At 42.0% G+C, this 19974-nt stretch overlaps 2 protein-coding genes across 3 annotated transcripts in view; one reads left to right on the top strand and one right to left on the bottom strand.

Moving 5' to 3' along the window:
• Window positions 1-72: 72 nt before the first annotated feature.
• On the top strand, window positions 73-19887 carry OGFOD1 (2-oxoglutarate and iron dependent oxygenase domain containing 1). The gene is made up of 13 exons (XM_007106396.3): window positions 73-335; window positions 1861-2006; window positions 6353-6399; window positions 9323-9423; window positions 12993-13109; window positions 13703-13794; window positions 14000-14128; window positions 14430-14543; window positions 16458-16537; window positions 16817-17127; window positions 18223-18345; window positions 18769-18827; window positions 19527-19887. Exons 1-13 carry the CDS (start codon window positions 182-184, stop codon window positions 19686-19688), a joined length of 1635 nt encoding a protein of 544 aa, XP_007106458.1. The 5' UTR covers window positions 73-181; the 3' UTR covers window positions 19689-19887.
• The window catches only part of BBS2 (Bardet-Biedl syndrome 2), a 44815-nt gene continuing 39396 nt past the window's right edge, over window positions 14556-19974 (bottom strand). Inside the window, exons 19-20 of one of the 2 annotated variants that reach the window (XR_008615410.1) lie at window positions 19203-19439; window positions 14556-15848 (exon numbers count right to left, since the gene is read on the bottom strand). The gene's annotated coding sequence lies outside the window, so the exon portion shown is untranslated. Of the gene's footprint in view, window positions 15849-18833; window positions 19440-19974 lie in introns of those variants that run through there. The other variant, XR_008615411.1, reaches the window with a different exon arrangement.

The raw sequence follows: 19974 nt of genomic DNA, 5'->3' as shown, positions 1-19974 counted from the left end.
GGCCACAATATCTGGAGCTCCCATTGGTAAGTTGGGTATGGGTTCCGCCTCCCTTTACTTTGGTACTTCCTATTAGATAGCGGTGGAGAAACACGGGAATTGAGGCATTCTGGGAATTGCAGTCTCCGTAGGAAAAGAGCCGCTAGATTAGCGTGACGTGGGTCTTGCAGCTTGCGAGGAGATGAGTGGTAAGCGGCCTGCTGAACCCGTCCCGGGCCGGGCTGGGAAAAAGGGAAAGAAGGAGGTGATGGCGAAGTTTTCGGATGCTGTCACGGAGGAAACCTTGAAAAAGCAGGTGGCTGAGGCCTGGAGTCGCAGGACGCCGTTCCGCCACGGTAAGCGGGTGCTGTGAAGGGGGAGGCGCAGCGCCGGGTCGGGGGCCTCTGAAGAAGTCCTGGCACTGTAGCCGATTCCTGAGCAGCGAAGCCACAGGGGAAGAGGCTCTTGGAGAGAGCGTGACTTTGCCACGCTCCGACTCTCCTCCCTGGCCTGCTGTCCCTTTTCCAAGTTCAGTTTGGATTTAGAAACCTAGAAGAGGAAGAAATGAAGGCCAGGGAGTTTCGGGAAGTACAGGGCATGCAAGTTTATGGAAATTCTGGAATTAGAGGTGAGGTAGAATCTTCTTCACTGATTGTGCGTCGTTGGGCAATGGGTTCAGCTCCTTACTATGTAAAGTAGGATAACTAATAGTATTTCCCTCGGAAAGATGTTGACTGTGATTAATAAGCTAATGTATGTATGCATCAATACATATTTTTCTGAGTAAGGACCAGTAAACATTTGGACACATAGTCGAGTGGCTTTTGCGGTCTTCCTCCGAAGGTAACGCCCGTTTTTCCCGTGATAGCGTAGCCAGAGCACTTGTTGGGAGCTGCCAGATAGTAGGCACCTGAGCTTACTCAGTTTTGCCGGCCTGTAGTTCAACAACGTGACCCATGAAGGTAAACATGGTTTTGACCAAAGGAGGGAACCTTCATCAAATGATTCCAGCCTCAGCTTCAAATATCACCTTATGGGATAAGAACTCTGCTTAATGCATCATGCTTTCCCTTCTACAGTTTGCCATGATTTTTTTTTCAGTGGTTGAGTGCTTTAAGAGATGAGTCCTTGGTGTCCCGGATGCACATAGAACGTGGTAGCTTAGTGTCTGGAGTGTAAGCTCTGGACACTCAGGGACTTTTCAGTTTCCTTATGTGTGGGATGGAGATAGTGATGACGTCTACCTTAGAATTGTTGAGAAGATTAAATGAGATAATGCATGTTAAAGCACCACGGTGCCTGGCAGCTGGTGGGAGGTGGTGGTGGTTTGTATTAGAGGGGTACATAATCTGTCCCACCAGAAGCAGTGGGTAAAACGTTGAGGTAAAACTCAAAGAGTTAGAGGAGGTTATGCCTGACCTGATATTTTTTTTAAGAAGTATGTAATTTATAACTTCCTCTAGCAGTAACTTAGGCAAAGAAAAAGGGTTGAAGAAAAACTGGCTGCCAGTACTGTTATTCTCGTTTTTAATTTGCTACTCTCATTTGAAGTTTTGGGGGCAATGAATTAAGACCCTAAAATACATTCAGTTGAATAAGCAATTGTTGAACTAAAAAACCCCAAAAAGAGCAGAAATCTTAATTTAGTGACATCATTTGTAATCATCTTAAGGATTAATATTTTTAAGCACAATACCTTTAAAAAGTAGTATTAAGTGGGGAAAAAAAAAAAAAAGGAAGAGCTTGTAATTCTTCCCCCAAATCTTAAATTTTAGGTACTAGATTTCTGAAAATTCACGACCATCCCTTTTGTATTCTCTCTACTGTGCTGCTCACAGGTCAAAAATACAAAAGTCATAGACAATGCTTTCCTCCCCACAGAAGCCATTGTCATGGACATGGACCCCTTTCTTCACTGTGTGATCCCAAACTTCATCCAAAGCGAAAACTTCTTGGAAGGACTTCAGAAGGAACTTTTGAACTTGGACTTCCATGAAAAGTATAATGATTTATATAAGTTCCAGCAGGTATTTATGGCCCTTTCACATTAGCTTTTCCACTTCAGAAATTCATTTTCTATAAAATCATTGACTACCTTTAGACTTGACGTTTTAGTTTGGGTTTGCCACTGAGGGTCCTTGCCTTGACGTTGTTAAAAGCATTCATTTATTTAACATAAGCTGAGCGTTAACTATGTGTTTGGTGCTTTAATTATTATATGGAAGTCTTTGCCAGTTCCTGCCCTGAAAGCCTTTAAAATCTAAAATAACAGAGGTGATAGTGATGATGAAAGATAGTCAGAAAATACAGTAAGCCGGTAAGTAAATACATTATAAACAAAAAGGATAAGTACATTTTGGGGAGTGGTATAATGAAGAGAGTAGTACGTTGGAAGGTAACAACCATTTAAATTTTTGAGTTCATGTCTTTGTTTTAGGTGGCTTGCTGTATTGCAGTATGTCCTGCAGAGAGTTAGAGCTATTCTTTTTAAATCGGTGGACAGTTGAATTTGGCAGAAAAGACTGTTCCAAAATCAAGGCTGGTTTTCCTACTCTTAGAAGACAGGCCCAGTCTAGGTATAAAAACATATAGGTCATTGGTTTCCCCAGTTTGGGGGGATATCTTTTAGTACATAGCGTACATCACTATTAGAAATCGTTATAGAACCTCAAGGACATCAGCCTTTAAAATCACAAAATAAAATAAAAGTGAAGATTAAGAACTATTTTGTTTTCTTTCCATTTCCCACCGATTTCTTTTTATCTGGGATAAAAGAGTAACAAATTTCTCTGTCTTGCATTTATTCTTTTACACTAGAGCTGGTTGTGTCCCCCAGTCTGTCTGTCTTTGGGCCTTATACATATGATTGAATTAACCAAGTTAGGTTAAATACACAAATGATGTTACTCTTAACAATTCAGAAAATCTAATGAAAAATAACTTTTATCCATAGTAAAGTTGTATAGGTTAATTAAAAACCATAGTTGTCTGCCTTTGTAATTATATCAGCTTTGATAACACTAGGCCTCTTTTGTTGATTTGGGGCTATATGCATCTCTGATTACTGAAATTGAGAAATCAAAGTGGTTTTTACTTAATGCAATTTGGTAGATGAAAATACTTCTAATTGTGAAGTCAGTGAGAGGCAAAATAATAGAAAGGGCCCTGGGTAATGAGAGGAAAAAGAAGCAGCCATTACTTTAGATCCCCATGGGGGCTTGATGAAACTCTGCTGTGAATAATTTTTACTATGCTCACTTTGGGACTGAACTTCTTCATCCTAAGACAGTAAATATAAAACCAGCTTTCAGTCTCCTGTCCCATAAAACTTCACTTATATCCCTTTTTCTTTGCTTGTGCTGTGAATTGACTTGATAATTGGGTCTATAACAACTTCCAGTCCTCCTAACCAAGTTTGTCATTAGGAGTAGCCTGATACTCTGTATTTTAAAGCAAGCATTACTGAGTGCCTGCTTTATGCCATGCTAAGTGCTTTATATTTATTAATTCATTAAATCCTTATAATGATACATTACTGTTCCTGCAGGTTTTCCGTCTCTTCTGGATCATTCCCTTCAACATACCAAAAAAAAAAAGAAAGAAAGCAAGCTGTTCTTTTTCTCTTAAGGAAAAAGATGCTGTTGACCTAACTTTCCCCTTCAGCTATCACCCCATTCCTCTGCTCCCTTTGACAGTAGCATTCCTTCTGAGTTGTCTGTAGTGTTTCAAATTCCTCTTCTGTTCTCTGTTAAGCCCACTTTATTAGGCTTTCACCTGTTACACATCACTGAAACTGTACTTGTCAAGGTCACTCACAACTTCCACATTAGTAAATCCAGTCGTCAGTCTTCAGGCCTGGTTTTATTTGACTCTCGGCAACATTTGACCTACTTTGTTACTCCTCCTTCCTGGAGACTCTCCCCCGACCCACCCTTACTTTCAGGAAACCATGCTCTCTTCATTTTCCTTCTACCTCACCGGTGAGTCCTTCTTAGTTCCCTTCGGTAGGTCTTCCTTTTGTACCTGGCTTCTTTTTTTTTTTTTTTTTTTTTTTTTCTGTGGTACGCGGGCCTCCCTCTGTTGTGGCCTCTCCCGTCGCGGAGCACAGGCTCCGGACGCGCAGGCTCAGCGGCCGTGGCTCACGGGCCCAGCCGCTCCGCGGCATGTGGGATCCTCCCAGACCGGGGCGCGAACCCGGTTCCCCTGCATCGGCAGGCGGACGCGCGACCACTGCGCCACCAGGGAAGCCCTGTACCTGGCTTCTTAATGACAGAGTACTCTACGGCTTAGCCTTTGGATCACTTCCAAACAGATTGCAGAGTCTCATGGCTTTTCCTCTACTCTAGGATATTTATGAAGTGTCTCACACTTTCCAAAACTAAACTCCTGATCTTCTCCCCCTAAATCTGCTCCACCTGCAATTTTCCCCATCTCAGTTCACGACAGTCTTTCCAGTGGCTGAGGCCAAAAACCTTGAGGTTATCCTTGATTCCTCTCTCACACCTCATCTCCAGTCCATTGGGAAATTCTGTGGGCTCTACCTTCAGAATATATTCAGAAAAGCCCACTTCTTTCCACTTCTACTGCCAACACCTGATCCAAGCCATCTTTTTCTCTCACCAGGATTATTCTCTTAGCATATTAACCAGTCTCCTTGCTTCCACCCTTGCCCGCCTACAGCCATTGTGTTCTTTTAAAATGTTAATGGAGGGACTTCCCTGGTGGCACAGTGGTTAAGGATCCACCTGTCAATGCAGAGGACACGGGTTCAGTCCCTGGTCCAGGAAGATCCCACATGCCGTGGAGCAACTAAGCGCATGCACCACAACTACTGAGCCTGAGCTCTAAAGCCCACAAGCCACAACTGCTGAGCAGCAAGCCACAACTGCTGAGCAGCATGCCTCAACTACTGAAGCCCACGCGCCTAGAGCCCGTGCTCCGCAACAAGAGAAGCCACCGCAATGAGAAGCCCACACACCACAATGAAGAGTAGCCCCCGCTCGCCACAGCCAGAGAAAGCCCGTGTGCAGCAATGAAGACTCAATGCAGCCAAAAATAAAAATTAATAAAGTAAAAAAAAAAAATGTTAATGGACCCAAGAGAATTGAAAACATTTGTTCACATAAAAGCTTGTACATAGATGTTTGTGGCAGCATTATCTATAATAGCCAAAAAGTAGAAACACCCAACATCTGTCAACTAATGAATGGATAGACCAAATGTGGTGCGTCTATACAATGGAATATTATTCGGCCAGAAGAAGGAATGAAGTACTAAGTACTGCCACAACATGGATGAACCTTGAAAACATACTCAGTGAAAGAAGCTAGACACAGAACGCCACATATAGTGTGATTCCTTTTATATGTAATGACCAGCAAAACATATAGAGACAGAGAGTAGATTAGTGGTTGCCAGGAGCTGGGGAGAGGGGGGGTGGGATGGGGAGTGACTGCCTGATAGGTACAGGGTTTCTTTTTAGCGTGATGAAAATATTCTGGAATTAGTGGTGATAGTTGCACAGCAGGTGAATATGCTAAAAATCCACTGAATACACACTTTCAGGTGGTTAAAATGGTAAATTTTATGTTATGTGAATTTTATCTCAGTTTTTAAAAATTAAATGGGATCATATTATTCCTTTGCACAAAATCTCCAAAGGTTCTCATTTCTCTGAGTAAAAGCCAAAGTGGTTCTAAGGCTCCCATTGCATCTTTGGCCCCTTCTCCTGCTGCTCTCCCCCAGATCGCTGTTGCAGCTGCACAGTCTCCTGCAATTTCTTGAACAGGCCAGGCATTCTTCACACTCAGGACCTTGAATCCGCTTTGCTGAGATATTCCCTTTGTACACCTCCCAACCTCCTTCAAGCCTTTGCTTCACCTCAGTGAAGTCTAACCTGGCCACCAAATTTATAATTTGCAAACCCTTCCGCACTCTCAGCACTTCTGGTCCCTCGTACTCTGCTTTATTTTCCCTTGACATTTGTCACCTTTTTTTTATACTGATAATCGACTTATGTTTGTTTTCCCTCTCTGGTCCCTCGTACTCTGCTTTATTTTCCCTTGACATTTGTCACCTTTTTTTATACTGATAATCGACTTATGTTTGTTTTCCCTCTCTGTCAAGAATATAAGCTCCACTGTAATAACTGTGTAAGTATTTGTTGAATAAATAAGGCACAGAGAGGCTAGGTAACTTGCCCGAGTCACAGAGCTGCCAAATGGAGGGGCCATACCTCAAACCCAGGCAGTTTGGCTTCAGAGTCCAGGCTCTTAACAACAATGCTGTACTGCCAGAGTGTTCCCTAAACTAGTCTCCTCTGTGTGTCTGATTTATGAAGGAAATCCTTTTTTTTCTTTTTTTCATGATCAAGTCTGATGATCTGAAGAAGAGAAGAGAGCCTCACATCTGTGCTTTAAGGTAAACAAGCGCTCATATTTGTTGGGTGCATAATATGTGCCAGACAGAGGAGTAAGTGCTTTAAATGTTATGTCATACAACCTTTGTTGGCGTTATTGTCCCCTTTTGTAGAGGAGGAAACAGACGCTGAGAAATTAAGTAACTTCTTCAAAGTTAACTAGGTAAAAATTGAGGGAACTAAGATATAAACCTAAGTCTGTCTGATTCCAGAGCCCAAGTTCTCAATGATAAAATGTTCAACCGTTAGTAATCAAGGAAACAAATTAACACTGGAGATACCATCTTTCACATGTTACTTTGCAAGTATTTAAAACAAAAACTCCAGTGTTGACAGAGGGGTAGATACCTTTATACAGTGCCGCAATCTTGAAGATGGTTTTTAAAGGTATATCAAAACGCTTAAAATGATGCTTGTCTTTTTGTAGTGTAATTCCACCCGTAAGAATTTATCCTGAGAAAATAATTAAGGGTGTGCTCAAAAATTCTATACAAGATTGTTTATTGTGATGGTGTTTCTAACAGTGAAAAATCACAAATTAAATGCCCACCCATCAAGATTTATATAGCTAATGGTACAAAACGAAGTGAAAAACTATACAATCGTTGAATATGATGTGACTTTTTTTTGGCTGCGTTGGGTCTTTGTTGCAGTGCGCAGGCTTCTCATTGCAGTGGCTTCTCTTGTTGCGGAGCACGGGCTCTAGGCACACGGGCTTCAGTAGTTGTGGCTCGTAGGCTCTAGAGCACAGGCTCAGTAGTTGTGGCACACGGGCTTTGTTGCTCAGCGGCATGTGGGATCTTCCCGGACCAGGGATCAAACCTGTGCCTCCTGCATTGGCAGGTGGATTCTTAACCACTGTGCCACCAGGGAAGTCCCAATGTGTGTGACTTTTAACACATGAGTATGGTAAAGTTATTTCATCATTCTAAGATACTTTGTGTGTGTGTGTATTTTAACCTCTGAGACTCAGTGTCTCACACAATTGTTGTATCCTGTTTTCTGAAGTGATGTATAAAATGATACTTCTTGCAGGCAAAGGCATATTAGGCTAGATGAAATAAACTTATCAAGAGAAGAGAAGTTAAAATAGCACACATGGTGGATCCCATATGAAAAAAGAGATGTATATTTGGATACCTACGTGTGTACAAAGGAAAAGACTTGGAAGGATGGAATGTTTAAATCTGGCTAGTAGGACTACAGGTTTTTTAAAGTTTCTTTTTACTTATAATAGGGGGTTTTCCTAGTTTTGCTACAGTAAGCCCATGTTACTTTGTAATAGCTGTTTTTCATCTATACAGTACAAGTTATATTTTCTCATTCTTTTTTCTTTGCAATATTTCCATAAATGGTAGCAGTCTGCAGAGTTTATTTCTTCTAAATCCTGAAGTATTGCTCACTTGTTAACTGTGACTCATAATATTTCATATTTATTTTAGACCTTTTTTCCCCCAAGACCATGCTTTAAAGCACTATCTCATTAGTTCATACCACACCTCTGGTAAGCATTTCTTTCCTATGGGACTGAGTTACATTCTGTATCCAACGCGTAACAGCCAGATGGTATGAGAGATGGAATTCCTTGGTCTTTACCGAAAGGTGATCTTTTTATTTCCCAGTTGGGTTCTGTGACTTCTCTCATGAATACAATTAACAAATGAGAAGGACAGCAGAAAATAACCCTGTCGTGACACTTTCATAGGTAACTAGAGAAAGAGCTTTCTATGGAATAAATTTGTGGAAGCTGATGTTACCAGTAACAGAGGGAATGAAGGCTTTGATAATACTAGTTACATAAAACATCAAGATTCAAGATTTTGCAAAAACGTTGACCACCTACATTACCTGAAGCCTGGTTTAGCAGTTTGCTATGCTGACCTATTATGTCTAATTTGCAACTCTGCCTATAAAAGTTACATGGCACTTTTGTTTGGACTAACCAAGCACAATATTTTATGGAATTTTTTGGATTGGGCAGCATACAGTGTAAAAAGATATTTGGTAATAAAATTTCAGGGCATCAACCTGGAGACTTGGTATCTAGTTATTAACAGCACAATTGCATTTTATGGGGATTTCAGTGATGTACATTTGGACTAGAATGATCCAAAAAATACTGTCTCTTCATGGGCAACATTTGAACTAACATAAACCCTTTAAAAATTTTTTAAAATGTTTTTCCAGTTTTATTGAGATACAATTGACATTAAAATGTTAATTCATCAAAGTTAACATAATTTCAAAGTTGACTGCCAACTGAGTAAGTTTTAAATTGTGTTACGGTTCTGTACAGAGCCACTTTAGCTGGTAAATGGAAATGTTCAACCATCTTTGTTTTTTTGGTATCCTGTTAATATCAGAACTTCTGTGAAAGAGTTTATTATTACACAATTAGCATAATAGTCACCATTATTTTAATCTACAACAGTGTCACCCACCCAAGTGTTCATTAAACAACAGTGCTAGTATTGGTGCTGAAAAACAGCTCTAAAAATCAGTGACTTCGGACTGGAACATTGGTGGTCCTATGACAAAGGCCAGACCACTGTCGTGATAGGGCAATACTATAAATTTGAGTAAGAAAAATAAGATGAGGGACTTCCCTAGCGGTCCAGTGGTTAGGACTCTGCGCTTCCGCTGCAGGGGGCACTGGTTCAATTCCTGGTTGGGGAACCAAGATCCCGCATACCACATGGTGCAGCCAAAAAAAGAAAACAGTAGAGCAAAAATATATTGCAATAGAGAGATTTACATTTATTTCTCTGGGACTGTTACTCCTAAACTTTGCAAGTTTAAAGTGAGGAACATTCTCAAGAATCGATCTTAAATAAACCAAAACCTCCAGGAAAAAATAGTTGTGGCATAGATCCAGATGGAGCCCACATTATGATGTAACAAGTTATCTTTTGTTTACATTTCTAGGAAAATTCTGTTTGAACATTTCCGGGCTTGGCTTTCAGACATTTCGAAGATTGACCTGGAATCAACCATTGACATGTCCTGTGCTAAATATGAATTCTCAGGTAAGAAAGATTAAAATCTTGCTGTCGCTAAGATTTAAAGGCTTTAACTAAATGATGATGGGAAGATAGTTGTCAGTGTTCCAAAATCCTAGACTTCGTGTCCCTGCATAGCATGAGGATCTTCTTAATGAGTACAGTCTGACCCAGCTCATGTATAGAAATGCCCATCTTATTGGAAGGTGTAAGGCAGTGGTTCTCTTTGGGAGTATGATGAAAGCTATGAACATATTGTAACCAAGCAAGGGCTTGTGTGCCCGAGGCACACAAAGCCAAACTCTTGACAGCAGTGTTTGTAGCAAAATAAGGACGCCAAGCAAGGAGAATGGGCAGCTCACGCTCAAAAAATGTGAACTCCCCAATGGCTTTCAGGGAAGGGTTTTTAAAGACGGGAGAGGGTTATTGGATGCATGATCAGCTCGTGGACTTTCTTCTGATTGGTTGGTGGTGAGGGAATAGAATGATGTTTCAGGAATCTAAATCACTGACCTTCTGGTTCCAGCCAGAAGTCTGGGGTCTGTGTGCTTGTGGTCAGCATATAATCGCCATCCTCCACCTGGGTGGTGAGGGGGTTTCCTAGTTTCTGCAGAACAACTCAAAAATATGCATCAGATTCTTATCTCTATCCCTTCAGGAGGAACTAGGAGTCCTGTGACTCTCGTTTCCTAATCATTAACTGCTTGAGCCTGCTCTTTGTAACCTGGGGGAGGCCTAGGAGACTGAAGCCTTTTTTTCTATAAACAAGAAACAAGGGACACAGAAGGGGTTTTGTGCCCGGGAAGGCCTTGCAGGGTCCTGCTTGGTTTCAGTATTTTCAGAAAAAGGCCAATAATGCACATACACACCAACTTTGCATACAGTATCAGGAAATTCAGAGGTGATGGTGTAAACTACTCTTAAACTTCCCAGGAAACACATATTTCCCTCAATGTCTTTTTTTTTTTTTTTTTTTTGAAGGTAATGAGTGAATATATTCTTAAGGAAAAAATGTCAAACAATATAGAATACAGTGTAATCCACGATAGTCCCCTTCACCTTCTCCTTGTCCCTGTTTCTCTTCAGATGTGTCCACTGTCACCAGTTTAGGGTGCATCCTTCTTGTTACCTTTCTGAGCATATTAATGTCCTTTTGATAACATGTTTGGTTTTCATCTGGAAGGAAAAGTGTTTTGTGTTGTTTTGTTTTACTAAATAAAATTCTGCTTTGGGTTTACTCTCCCACATTGTCCTAGGGAAGTACAAATTGGTAACAGCATTTTGAGGATAACTTATAGACACATGAAGAGTCATATCATATGCCCTTTTTTTAACTTTTTTTTTTTAATCTGAAGTAATTTCAAACTGACAGACAAGTGGCAAGCATAGTACAAATAAGTTTTTTCCATTTTACCTGAGAGTAGGTTGCCCTTAGATGCTCCATGACCCCCGAGTACTTCAGTAACTCCTACAACAAGGACACTTCAACTATGTGACAGTAAGAAGCCATCAAAATCAGGAACTACGATTGATACATTATTCCCATCTAGTCCGCAGGCTCCATTCAGGTTCTATGATTTGGTCCTTTATAGCAAAGGGATCTGGTCCAGGATTGCGCATAGCATTTAGTTGTCACGTGCCTTCAGTCTAGGACAGTTCCTCAGTCTTTCTTTGACCTTCATGATCTTGATGCTTCTGAAGATTTACAGATGAGTTATTTTGTAGAACTTCCCTCAGTTTGGGTTTGTCTGCTGCTTTCTCATGATGAGATATGTGTTCTTTTTACTGCATCTTATCAAGTGGTAGATGGTGTGTCATATTACTAGTGATATTAACTTTGATCACTTAATTAAGGCGGTGGCTGACATCAAGTTTTTCCACTGTAAACTTGTTCTTTTCCTCTAAGTTGATAAGTATTTTGTGGGGAGACACTTTAAGATTATGTAAATATTCCATTTCTCACCAAACTTTGATTCACTTATTTTAGCATCCACTGATATTTCTTACTACAGTTATTACTATGCAGGTTGCCAAATGGTGATTTCTTTCCTAATAAAATCATTTCTTTATTAGTTGTCATTCTACTGTAAAGAAAACCTTTCCCTCTCCCGAGTTACTCATTTGTTTATTTATGTCAGTGTGAATTTAAGGATTACTATTTATGTAATGGTTACTGTCATTATGTTGATGCTCATATTGTCCCTGATTTGATCAAGAGGAGCCCCTTTAAGCTGACGTCTGTGTCCTTTTAGTATGTCCTCATGTTAACCGAAACAAACTCGGGTTGCTCACAATGCACAGCAAAGCCAATCTCCTGAAACCGGGTTGTGGTGAGGGAAAGTACAGTTTATTCCAGGGCACCAGACAAGGAGCACGGGCCACTCGTGCCCAGAAGACCCAAGCTCCCCGATGGGTTTTAGGGAAGGGTTTTTAAAGGCAAGGTGAGGGAGAGGGTCACAGGGTGCGTGATCAGCTTGTGCACAGTTCTCTGATTGGTGCATGGTGAGGTAACAAGGTGAGGTCACAGGGGTCAGCATCCTCAGTCTTCAGGTTCCAGCTGGTCTGGGGGCTACATGCTCGTGGTCAGCTTTTCTCATCTTGTGTGTGGGGTCTGGTATCTATAAAACAGCTTAGGAATGTGTGTCAGACTTACCTTTACCATTGAAGCAGAACTGGGAGTCCTTGTGACTGACTTATTAAGTTACGGCTACTCTCATCTGCCTGCCCTATCTTTGTTTCTGCATTCTTTATTCCTCAATTAGCTGCTGAGGCCTGCTCTTTGCTTCACATAGAGGGCCTAGGAGGTCACAGCTTATTTCCATAGCCTCTTTTTCCAATCAGCAATAAGCAGGGGACACCAAGAGGTCTGCCGCCAAGAAGGCCCCTACGTGGGTTTCACGCACTTTCACTCATCATCCTTATTATATCTTACCTCCTAGCAAAACAAGATTTTCCAGGGTTATCTTATATTTCCTGTGCTCTAGACAAGTCACATTGATTCCTCTGGTTTCATTTCCACACCATAGGGTTCATTCTAGATTTCTCCTTTTCCATATTTGCAATTCCATTCTTCAATCTTGAGAAATCTGCCTTCCATTACTTTCAATATGTTTGTTTATTAAAACAATCCCTCCGTGTGGAATGATCTCACTTCACCTACAGCATCCCCTCCCCTCTCCCACCTTGCCTGGATGCCTATCTTGCTCAGTCCTAGAATAACTATGCAGCCATTAAAAGAGATGACAGAAAAGACATTTGCCATGTAATAAAAGAAAAAAAGGCCACAATACAACCACTGTAGGATGCTATTTTTTAAAAAGCAAATATGTATGTATGTTGAAAAATACTGGAAGAATATATGTAAAAATTTTAGTAGTGATTGTCTGTGAGTCTATATATGTGTTCTTCAGCGTTTTTAGAGTTTTCTATATTGACAGTTTTATTTCTGTAATTATAAAAGAGGAGAAATGTCATTTTAAAGCTGGAGGAGCTGACGTTATGGAGGAATAGCAGGTGCACTGATAGTGAGCGCAGAGTCAGATGTCCGCTGCTCACTGCCGCACAGGGACATTACGGTGTGCGCTGAACTATTGCAGATGCCCTGCTCTGCCATGACGACGAGCTGGAAGGACGCCGGATTGCCTTCATTCTTTACCTGGTTCCTCCCTGGGACAGGAGCTTGGGGGGCACCCTGGACCTGTACAACGTTGACGGTAAGACAAAGGCGTGCTCTTCAACACCAGCAGCCACTTCTGGGTCCTTATGCGCTCTGTCTGTGCTCCTCGGGAGATGGAAGCTCTTCCTTATAGTGGCGACCGCAGGGGAAATAATTGCCAGCCCTGACAGCCACCTCTCCTGAGTTGTGCCTGAAATAATCATTACTCCAGAGATAAGTTAGAGCCGAGTTAAGATGAGGAATAGTCAGACCCTGCTTCTGAATGCTGGCCGTGGGAGGGTAGAGAACATGTGCAGCCACCCGTGGCTATGAATCTGCCAGGACCAGTGCCTCTGATGGGAGGTCAGGGTCTTTTTTATTTTTTTTAATGACTGACACCAGAGCTCGACTCCAGAAAACGTTCAGAACCTTTTCCAGCCTTCATCAGTAATAGAGGATGGTGGAGTAAGAACAGATATCACCTAGCAGAACTATATAAGAGAAACAGACGGAAGGGAGTGGCATATGGGGATCTGGAGGGGACAATTAGCTACCCTTAGAAATGGGCGAATTGTCAAGGTGAAACGAGGCGGCCTGGAAGTGGTTAATGACGATGAAGCACGTTTACGGATGTGTTCTCTCCCCACGCAGAACACTTTCAGCCGAAGCAGATTGTCAAGTCTCTTATCCCTTCGTGGAACACACTGGTTTTCTTTGAAGTGTCTCCAGTATCCTTTCACCAGGTAAAGACTGTGAGCCACAAATACACAGAGGGCCAAAGAGCATGCTTTTCAGTTGCCCGTTCTCTAAATGTGACGGCTTCCGGTTGCACTGTCCGGCCAGGTTGTTTTCACACCTAGTGTGAAGGGTCCTGAAATTAGCGAGCCTTGGCTGGTAATCTTCCCCGCTGGTCTTTGCATTGATGTGCTGCTGGTCTTGTCCTTTCAGGTTTCTGAAGTCCTGTCTGAAGAAAAGTCGCGTTTGTCCATCAGCGGCTGGTTTCATGGTCCTTCACTGACCAGGCCTCCCACCTACTTTGAACCTCTCATACCTCGGAGCCCTCACATCCCGCAAGATGTAAGGATAAATTCCTGTTGCTGGGATTCTTGTCTTAGAAAAGCTGTGACATATCATTTGCTTTTCTGGTTTTAAAAGTGGCTCATCCTGGTAACAGAACTAGGCTTTGAGCTTGCCTTTCCACCCTTCTTAGATACACTTTTGATAGTGTCTTTCTAAGGCAGAGCTTTCCAGAACTTTATTTAACAAGGAGAAAATTATAAAGTGAAGGTTTGCATATATCTTACTAGTGTAAAATGACGTCAGAACAAAAGCAGTAGGAATTACTAACTCACCCTTTGCATTTGCTGCTTCTTTGTAGCATGAAATTTTGTATGATTGGATCAACCCTACTTATCTCGACATGGAGCACCAAGTTCAAATTCAAGAAGAATTTGAAGAAAGCTCTGAAATTCTCCTAAAAGAGTTCCTTAAGGTAGGCCAGCAAATCCTGTCCGATATACCACATTTGGCATGCAGCCTTGCTTCCTGGGTGGGTGAAGAGGCATCACTAAGAGTTTTTGTTGCTTTTTGTTTTGTTCCTGGTTAGCATGTTTACGTCCTCTTCTTCAAATATAGAAATGATAATAGCTAACGTTGGTATCAGTCGTATGTTAGTGGGTCGAGTCCCTTGGGTATTCCCCAGTTCTCTAGAATCTTAATCACACACACCTTTTTTTTTTTTTTGGCTGCACTGGGTCTTCACTGCTGCGTGCGGGCTTTCTCTAGTTGCAGTGAGCAGGGGCTACTCTTCGTTGCGGTGCGCGGGCTTCTCATTGCGGTGGCTTCTCTTGTTGCGGAGCACGGGCTCTAGACACACAGGCTGTAGAGCGCAGGCTCGGTAGTTGTGGTGCACGGGCTTAGTTGCTTCCCGGACCGGGGCTCGAACCCGTGTCCCCTGCATTGGCAGGTGGATTCTTAACCACTGTGCCACCAGGGAAGTCCCACACACACACTTCTATATTGGGGATGAGTGGTGTGTAGTTCCCATCCTAGTCATTTGATGACTATGATACTTACCAGTTACTTTTAAATAATGGAAAGATTACTCATTAACAAATTAGTAACAAATGTTTGAGAATGATGAGGTAGCACATTATAGTGGAGAGAGAACTAGAAGTTAGAAGACTTTATTTTTAATTTTTTTTTAATTTTATTTTTGGCTGCATTGGGTCTTCGTTGCTGTGCGTGGGCTTTTCTCTAGTTGCAGAGAGCGAGGGCCACTCTTCCCTGTGGTGCGCAGGCCTCTCACCGCGGTGGCCTCTCTTGTTGCGGAGCACGGGCTCTAGGCGTGCGGGCTCAGTAGTTGTGGCCCGTGGGCTCTAGAGTACAGGCTCAGTAGCTGTGGCACGCACGGGCTCAGTTGCTCCGTGGCATGTGGGATCTTCCCGGACCAGGGATTGAACCCGTGTCCCCTGCATCGTCAGGCAGATTTCCAACCACTGTGCCACCAGGGAAGCCCTAGAAGACTTTATATTCACGTCTTGGCTCCATGGTTTTACCGACCTGAGCAAATTACTAAGGTCTCACTTTTATTTCATCATCAGTTAAACTGGAATAATAATACTTGCCCTGCCTGTCTTGAAGAGTTGTTGTGAGGGCCAAATGAGATCACGTATGCTGAGTGTGTTTTTTCCCAGTTGACCCTGGGTCGCATGGAATCACAGTCCCAAGAGTTGGTGCCTCCTTGAAAAAAAGGTTGAGAGGCACTACATACTGCCTCTCTCTCTGAATTATATAGCTGACAATAGCATATTAAGGAATTTGAGAAGTATTAATAGTAAATAAACTTGTTTAACCCTATTTAATTCAGCTCACCTAAACCATCCTTTGGGATCCTCTTTCCTGTTTTACAACTGATAGGATTACTGTTTGTAGAATACTCCTTGGGAAACTGCATTAAACAAGTACTTGTAAAGGCTCTTATGGAGAATATTTTAATAGATTAATCAGCTTCTTGTACTACACTGGACTTTTTAAGTTTAGAATGCTGATTAAATCAAGGGAATGAGCTGAGGCCTAAAGAATCTGTATTATTACATAGACATTTTCATTATAATAAATGCAGGAATTTGAGAGGTTTAGCAATTTGACGTAAGACATACAACTACTTAAGGAAATGGCCCAAATTGACACTAAGGTGACTTGGCTAAAGCATGCTGACGATTTATCCAGTCTTTGCTCTGGCTTCAGCGTATCAGGACTGGGGGAGGTTGTGTGAAAGGGATGAGAGTCACCTGGCCCTTTTAGGAACCAGCCAGCATGATGCCGCAGAGCTGCTGTACCTGCAAGACCAGTGTGGGATCATAGGGAGATCTGCTAACTGCTGCTTTATTTCCTCATTTTCCAGCCTGAGAAATTTGCAGAGGTGTGTGAGGCTTTGGAGAAAGGAGATGTGGAATGGAGCAGCCGAGGTCCCCCTAACAAAAGGTAGAACCCATCATCCAAGACATTTGCTTCTGCATTCAACACCTGCCTGTTTGTCTGCAAGGCTCACCTCCAATAATAGGGCATTTGCCCTAATGATGTTTTGTTCCCAGGGACATCCAGTAGCAGGCCCTAACAAAACCTCATTATTGTAACAACTTGGACGTTAGTAAGCTATGCAAGGTGTAGGGAGAGAGATACAAAGCTAATGATCGGCTTTCATCCCATGAGTAATATTACATCTGTGGCTTTGATGAACACCTTGGCATCGCTGCTTTCCAGGTTTTACGAGAAGGCTGAGGAGATCAAACTTCCCAACATCTTGAAGGACTGCGTGGCATTATTTCGCTCCGAGGCAATGTTCTTGCTGCTCTCCAACTTCACAGGCCTGAAACTTCACTTCTTGGCCCCTTCAGAAGAAGGTGAGCTTGAGGACAAAAAAGAGGAAGCAGCAGCCTCTGCTGCTGATAACACTGAAGAAGGGCCTAGCCGCAGTTCTGAGCCAGAGAGCAGGCGGGCGGCCATCAGCGACAGCAGTCAGCAGAGCAACGAACAGACAGACCCAGAGCCAGAGGAAAACGTCACAAAGAAAGGTAAGCTGCTGTTACATTCTGGCCTTCTTTTACTATTAGGTATTCACGATTCAGTCATTTATTCATTCAACAAACATTTCTTAAGCATCTACTATATGCTAGGCCCTATTTCTGGAGCTGGAGAAGAAGACAGACAAGGTCTCTGCTCTCCCTGGCTTATAGTCTATTGATAGTAGGAGAGGACAGAGATTAAATGATAAACAACAGAAAACATCAAATGAGGATAGGTGCTCTGCAGGAAATCTGAATAGGGTTATGTGCTGAGGAATGACTGGGTGGCCTCTTAGGTGAATGGGCAATCTGGACCAGCCTGTCTGAGGAACTGTCATCCCAGCTCAGATCTGAATGACAAGAAGGATCTGCCAGAACAGCATTCCAGGTAGGAAGAACAGCTAGTACATTTTATTAGGCTAACAGTAGTACAAATGATGGAGAGAGATATGACTGGCTTTACCTAAACCTACTCTAAAACACAAGAACATAAAGAAGAGGAAGGTGAGTGGCTTCTTTCTGCTAAGAACCAATATCAGCCTAAGAAAAACTTGCTTGAATTTGGATAAATAGGTAGAAAGAAATTATTAAAAGCAGAGGAATGGACACATGATATTAAACTAGTAGAATGTACAACACCAAGAGCGAACCCTAATGTAAACTGTGGACTTCAGTTAATAATGCATCAATATTGGTCAGTTGTAACAAATCACACTAAGGCAAGATGTTAATAATAGAGGAAACTGATGGGGAGGGTCAGGGGTTGTGTGTGGCAGGAGTAGAGGAACTGTACTTTCTGGGAAATTTAATTTTTCTGTAAACTGCTCTAAAAAGTAAAGTTTATTTAACAATAATCATGTTATTTTAAAGAAAATTTCTGGCAGCTAAATATATACTCCATCTGAAAATCATGGTAAAGAGAAAGTCAACTTTTTTTCATTATAAGGCTTATATATTTAATAATATAATGGAGCAATAGGTCAGCTGAAGGTTTATGGAAATGGTTTCTCTTTAGTGCTATAACTATTCCTAATTATCATTTTTTTGCAATCTACAGTGGTATCAAGGTTATTTTTTTCCGGCCTTCTGTTGTTTTTTTCTTAGAATCAAGTGTTCCCACATGCCAGGGGGAACTGAGGCATTGGAAGACTGGTCACTACACTTTAATCCATGACAACAGCAAGACTGAATTTGCCCTGGACTTACTTCTCTACTGTGGCTGTGAAGGTAAGAGGGACAGTCTCTCCTGAGTGACCCTCTCTATCTAACTGAACCAGTTCACAAGTAATTTGCCTTGGCCAGGATCTCACATCACAGGAGCTCTGCTGGAAGGGATCTTAGGGGTCATGAATTTCAGTCATCTCCCAACTATCTGTATCTGTGACCAAGGTATAGGAGATGAACTAAATCATAATTTCCATCTAATGAACCCCCCAGAGCTTTTATGTAATTGTCCTTCTAGGTGTATTTTGTTAGTTTTCAGTTCTTATTCAGTGTTGGTTGAATGATAAATTCAGGCTCATAAGTCAGAGTTGGTTCTACTGAACTCCCAGATCCCCGTTTTAAGCAGCATGGGATCAATGATTCAAACAGATGCTGTAACTTTTGCAGTGAGAGCTTTCTGAATGCTCTTTGTTTTCCCTTCATAAGGCTGGGAGCCAGAGTATGGTGGCTTTACCTCCTATATTGCCAAAGGAGAAGATGAAGAGGTAAGTTGCTTCTGATAGCAAACCATCCTTTTTTAGTTCTTGAAGACACTTTCATTCTTCAGAGACCCAACTTTTATGACCTTCTGCCAGTGTCTTCAGCTGATAAATCCACATTGGTCTGTCTGGCAGTGGTTCTAATTTCTAGTAGAAAGTACTCAGCATGGAATAAAGAGGCTAAAGGATAATCACTAAGCATTCTACCCAGCTAAAAGAAATTCCAAATAAATTAAGAGTCAGATGGTGCATTCCCATGAATCTTTCAATGTAGTAAGAAATAAATGCATTAGGTAAAACTTTTCTGGGTATGTACTGGAATGGGGCCTATTGGAAAATGTCTGGACAGCAAGATCAATAGCTCCTCCTAGTAAAGGATACTTTAAAGGATCCTCTATCGCCCGAGGCTGAGTATTTGATATGGAACCGTTTGTTTAAGAAAAGAGGTGAGGGGCTTCCCTGGTGGCGCAGTGGTTGAGAGTCCGCCTGCCGTTTCAGGGGACACGGGTTCGTGCCCTGGTCCGGGAAGATCCCACATGCCGCAGAGCGGCTGGGCCCTGTGCGTCCAGAGCCTGTGCTCCGCAACGGGAGAGGCCACAACAGTGAGAGGCCCGCGTACTGCAAAAAAAAAAAAAAAAAGAAAAAAAGAAAAGAGGTGAGAATAATCTCCGTGTTCTGATGTATCACTGTATTTGCCTATTTCAGCTGCTAACAGTGAATCCAGAAAACAATTCTTTGGCGTTGGTCTACAGAGATAGAGAGACTCTGAAATTCGTCAAGCATATTAACCACCGAAGCCTAGAACAAAAGAAAACTTTCCCAAACAGAACAGGTTTCTGGGACTTTTCATTTGTCTATTATGAATAAGGCTGGGCAGAGCTGGAAAGAGGAGACCCTTCCTCAGTACTGGGACGTCTGGAAGAGTTAGGCATCTAGCGAAGGAGAGCTACAAGGTGACCTGTGTGACAGCGTTCTTAAAACTGTATGTGGTTATCCTTTAGTAGGGCTCATAATGATTATCCTCAATCTAGACCTTGAGCTTGGAGCTAGGTACTTATCTCTTGATGTAAAATAAAAAGGGGTTTTGTCTTTTTTTTTTAACATTCAGTTCAATTTCCATATTGGCTTCTTCAGTGATTAAAAAACAGTATGT

This window comes from Physeter macrocephalus, chromosome 17, assembly GCF_002837175.3.
Source record: "Physeter macrocephalus isolate SW-GA chromosome 17, ASM283717v5, whole genome shotgun sequence".
Classification (NCBI taxonomy): domain Eukaryota; kingdom Metazoa; phylum Chordata; class Mammalia; order Artiodactyla; family Physeteridae; genus Physeter; species Physeter macrocephalus.
This window is presented reverse-complemented; position numbering and strand designations above follow the sequence as displayed.